At 42.0% G+C, this 5,230-nt stretch overlaps 1 protein-coding gene across 1 annotated transcript; it reads right to left on the minus strand.

Moving 5' to 3' along the window:
* Positions 1-621: 621 nt before the first annotated feature.
* LOC101146371 (prostaglandin E synthase 3-like) lies at positions 622-1,164 on the minus strand. The gene has a single exon (XM_019025129.3). The coding sequence runs from the start codon at positions 1,162-1,164 to the stop codon at positions 682-684; it is 483 nt and encodes a 160-aa protein (XP_018880674.1). The 3' UTR covers positions 622-681.
* Positions 1,165-5,230: the final 4,066 nt, after the last annotated feature.

Here is a 5,230-nt window from a genome sequence, read left to right on the forward strand (position 1 = left end):
ATATTATGAACAATATCACGGGAGGGGGTACATCCCCTGTGATATTGAGAGTAATGTCATCCTCTCCCTTCCTGGATATTATAAACAATATCACAGGGGGGTGCACACCCCTCCTATATAGGGAGTAATGTTATCCTCTCCCCCTCCCTGGATATTTCGAACAATATCACAAGGGGAATGTACTCACCCTGCGATATGGAGACTAATGTCATCCTCTCCCTCCCTGGATATTACGAATAATATCACAGGGGGGCGTGCACTCTCTGTGATATGGGGAGTAATGTCATTCTCTCCCCTATAAACTAAAATTTTGTTCTCTTTACCTAAGCCCAGAGCTTCCTATCATGTCAGTATCTATGTTATGAAGAAAAGGAGGCTTAGGTGAGATGTTTTTATTTATCACAACTGCTGCATCAATTGCCTAGGACCTCAACAGCTTCATGAAAGTCTGGGAAATGTTCATGCATAAGGTTATTGCCTTAGCTGACTTCAAATTGCCCCATACAATGGTACATATAAACTCTTAGTGAAGCCTTTTGAAAAACAAACAGGTTGAAAAATGGGTTGAAGTGGGCAAATACAGCATCTGCCTTTAGGGCTATCAACTGAGGAATTCTCTCAATTATGAAATCTTGCAGAGAAGTTATTTTCTTTCTCAAAATCCAGGTGATGAAATATTTCTTACTCCAGATCTGGCATTTTTTCATCATCACTGTCTTGTGAATCATCATCTGCTCCATCTACTTCTGGTGAATCTACATCCTCATCCCCGCCCATGTTGTTCATCATCTCGGAGAAACGATCAAAATTAGACCTGTCTTCATCTGAACCATCTTCCCAGTCTTTCCAATGATTGAAGCCCACACTAAGCCAGTTAAGCTTTGCCCTTTCTTTTGTTAACCTTGGCCATGACTGGCCAGATTCTCCTTTTCGTAAACAACATAAAATTGATCTGTCCGTTCTCTTATGCTTGGAATCATTTGGATCAATAGAGTAAAAAAGATCAATTTCATTTAAATGCTTAAAATTATCACTTCCTCCAAGACAACTGAATGTAAGTTTGGATTTTTCAAAATTTACATTAACATCCTTATTGTCTTCAACACAAAATTCAGTGAAGACACAGTCCGTTCGATCGTACCACTTTGCAAAAGCAGGCTGCATTGTGAATGCGGCAGGGGGACGGGCGAACGGGTGGGCGGGCGGCTGTCTGGCGGCGGCTGCTCTCCGGTGGGGACTCCGCGTTTTCTCCCTGGTGGCCGCTGCCTCTTCTCGCTCCCCTCAGGCGACGGCGGCAGCTACAGCTGCTTCTTTATGCGTTTTTCTGCTTAGATCAGGGGAAATTGGCTGGATTAAATTAGCCACAGGAGGGCTCCACTGCAGTTTCTGGAAAAGAAAATTCTGCAGTCATACTTTCTGGTACACAGTTGTATCTGTGCAGTCTTCAATGGGCCACGCCTATTTATAAACGTGAAAAAAGAAGCCAGGGTGGCCGGGCACTATGGCTCATGCCTACAATCCCAGCTCTTTGGAATGCCGAGGCGGGAGGATCACTTCAGGTCAGGAGTTCGAGAACAGCCTGGCCAACATGGTGAAACCCCCGTCTCAACCAAAAAATACAAAGATTAGCCGGGCGTTAGTGGTGCCTGCCTGTGATCCCAGCTACTGGGGAGGCTGAGGCAGAAGGATCCCTTGAACCCCGGAGACGGAGATTGCAGTGAACTGAGATAGCGCCACTGCACTCCAGCCACGGCAAAAAGAATAAAACTCCGTCTCAAAAGAAAAAAAAGAAGCCAGGGAAGGTAACTCAGGTACCTTTTGGACGTCCATTAACAAAAATTCTAGAGAACTTTCTGGAAACCTAGAGTATATTTCTGTGGGAAAAGCACAAAATTGAGACTTGAAATGATAAGCTCTGAGTTGTTCATTTTTTAAATCTTAAACATTTAAAGTTGCACAGCAGCAGCTTATATTCAGGGTATGCAATTTATAGGTAGCTAATGCATGAAAAATATGATTATAGTTTTGTATTACCCATTATTTTTCTCTTGTCAACCACAAAGAATTTCATTATTATCTAATCTGTGGCCCAGATGCTGTCTGTCTTTGTTTCATCTATAACAGCATTTCCTATTATGTGGCTACAGGATAATAATTGTGATTACAAAAAGAAAAAAGTACAGGAACTCACAGGTGAAACAGAACTGAACACAACTTTTACAGAACTCATCAGCTCCTCACTGTAAATCTCCTAGATTGGCCTCTCATGTACCTTCTTTTTTTCCTTTTTTCCTTGAAACATTTGCTGCTCTTTTTAGAAATCACAAACAGGGTTTCAAAAGTTATTTAAAAAAAAAAAGCCTGAAGGAAGAATCCAAAATTTGAGACCATACCTACTCTAAGAAGTGGTGAAAACCACATGGAAAAATATCAAGTATTTTGTGTCTAATGCTTTCAGAATTCCCTCTTGTACTTCACTCACAGGAGAAGTTATAGGAACCCCTACAGGAATTACAATGACAGGGCCAGACCCAGGAACAGCCTGCACACTCGAGTTTTGAAATTTTAACTCATTCTCTCTCTAGCTGTCTCACACTTGTTGTTTGTTGTTTTGTTCGTTTCTTTCTAATTTAGAAAAAAAAAAAAAGTAGTAGTCAGGGAGTCTAGTCAAATACATCGGAGTTGGGGGGAATTATTAGATACCCAAATCTTAGTGATGCATTTGACTATTTTTCGGGATGAAAAGCATATATGGGTAGACATTGGCTTGGAGGGGAAATGGTGACACAGGAGAGATGAAGGAGCAGCACTTTGAATTGATTTTTGAAGAAAAACCATTAGTTTTCATCATTGTGTAAGGACATCACTCTATGAATCATAGCAATAGGCAATTTGCAATTTAAAAAATAAATAAAAAGGCATCCTTGTGGCTAAATGGCAGTTTAGATTACATTTCCTAAGGCCCACTGAAAATCATAAGCTACTGTCTTTCCTGAGCACATAAATGAATTTTTCCTCCATTTTGACAGCTCTATCCCTCCAGGTCATCCAGCTATTTTATCCCTTAATATTGGCTACTCTTCCTCCTCTCTCAGACGTCTCACTTTTTGCACCCAGCCCCCAAACATACTAAAATATTAAACTCAAGCAGGCTTCCCTATTGGGAAGCCTTTTTTTTTTTTTTTGAGACAGAGTCTTTGCTCTGTGGCTCAAGCTGGAGTGCAGTGGTGCTATCAATCTCGGCTCACTGCGACCTCTGCCTCCTGGCTTCAAGCGATTCTCCTGCCTCAGCCTCCTGAGTAGCTGGGATTACAGGGACACACTACCATGCCTGGCTAATTTTTGTATTTTTAGTAGAGACTGGGTTTCACCGTGTTGGCCAGGCTAGTCTCGAACTCCTGGGCTCTAGTGATCCACCTGCCTCAGCCTCCCAAAAGTGCTGGGATTACAGGTGTGAGCCACTGTGCCCATCCCCCTACTGGAGACTTTTGATGGGCATTTTTATTTATCTGAATTACGGAAAATGAAAGTAACAAAAATGAACTGTGCAGATAGAGACTCTCCTCATATAGGAGTTGTCAGATCAAATCCTGCTTCCAAAATAAAGAAATAAAGAGGTGAAATGAAGACAGGGTTGAGCTTAAGAAAATTTCATGCAGTTAGCACTAGGGGAAGTGGGAGAACATAGATGGAAGCAGCACCTACCGGATGTGCTCTTTTGTGAAAGGTGCTTAATGGCTGCTCACTTTGGAGATGACTGAGTCCAAACTGCCTCATCTAATTCTTCAAGTCATCTTCCATCTGCCTGTTAAGCAGTAACAGGCCTCCTGAGATTATTCCCTTATGTCAAAATGGGATGTCATGTTAATCCACACCATGACCGTTTTGTATCTTTCTTCCCTTTGTTTCCCAGTTTATAACACTTTCCACCTCTACCTCTCATTCTGGAAAATTCTCCCGTGCTCTAGACTTGAATCTCTGATACTTCACCTCCCACTTATGTGAACTTGGGCGTGTTACTTGATATTGCTATGCTTCAATTTTCTTATGTGTAACTGCAGATAATAATAGTCCCTACCTCATAAAGTTGTTACAGAGATTAAGTAATAATATGCATGTAAAACATCGATTGAGCTATTATTACACAGCCTTTAAGATTCAAGTTCAAATCCCACTTCCAGGCCGGGTGCAGTTGCTCACCTCTGTAATCTCAGCATTTTGGGAGGCCTAGGTGGGCAGATTACCTGAGGTCAGGAGTTCGAGACCAGTCCGGCCAACAGGGCGAAACCCTGTCTCTACTATAAATACAAAAATTAGCCAGGTGTGGTGGTGGGTGCCTGTAATCTCAGCTACTCAGGAGGCTGAGGCAGGAGCATCACTTGAATCCTGGAGGTGGAGGTTGCAGCGAGCCGAGATCGAGCCACTGCACTCCAGCCTGGGTGACAGAGCAAGACACCATCTCAAAAAAACAAAACAAAACAACACAAAAACAAAAAACCAAATCCCACTTCTTCGTAAAGTCATCTCCAATACTCCCCAATGGAAAGGACAGTTTCCTTCGCTGATTTATTGTAGCACTTACTGTCCTCACGAACAACAAGGCCCTTAGCATACATGGTCTTGTGGTCTAATTGTGTACATCTTTTCTCATCTGAACTACAGGGAAATCTTTTGGATGGGAGGGAGTGTGTCTTCTTGCAGTATCTAGCACAGTGTTCAGCATACAGCAGATATTTAATAAATAATTATTAAATCAAAAAGTCAAATGGATATTTTAATGAATTGGTTGAATGAATCAATGATTTAGGGGGTCAAAGCCAGTTTTGCAACTCTTAATTCATTGCCCACATGACAGGCATAAAAGTGTCTGGCATCAATTAGAATGGCTGAAGAGGATTTTTGGAGAATTCAGTCCCTGGGAACCAGAAGCACCTAAGTGAGGGGGTGTCCAGTTGTGGGAGCGGAAGGCCAGAAATGAGAGAGAGAAGCCACAAGCCTCCTGTTCCTGTGCAGACCTTAGCTGAGAGGGAAGACTTTAACTTTTAATGAAGATTACAGTTTTACTTATTGCACTAGACTGGACATATTCATCACGGAACTGAGACTAATTTTTAATGATGACATCATCGGAAGACTTTTTGTTATTTGACAGTGACTAAGAGCTAAGTGATTCATCTTAGTTTTTATCTGAACAGTAGAGGAAGAACCAGCCCAAAAGATGGATTCGAAC

This window comes from Gorilla gorilla, chromosome 3, assembly GCF_029281585.2.
Source record: "Gorilla gorilla gorilla isolate KB3781 chromosome 3, NHGRI_mGorGor1-v2.1_pri, whole genome shotgun sequence".
NCBI lineage: Eukaryota > Metazoa > Chordata > Mammalia > Primates > Hominidae > Gorilla > Gorilla gorilla.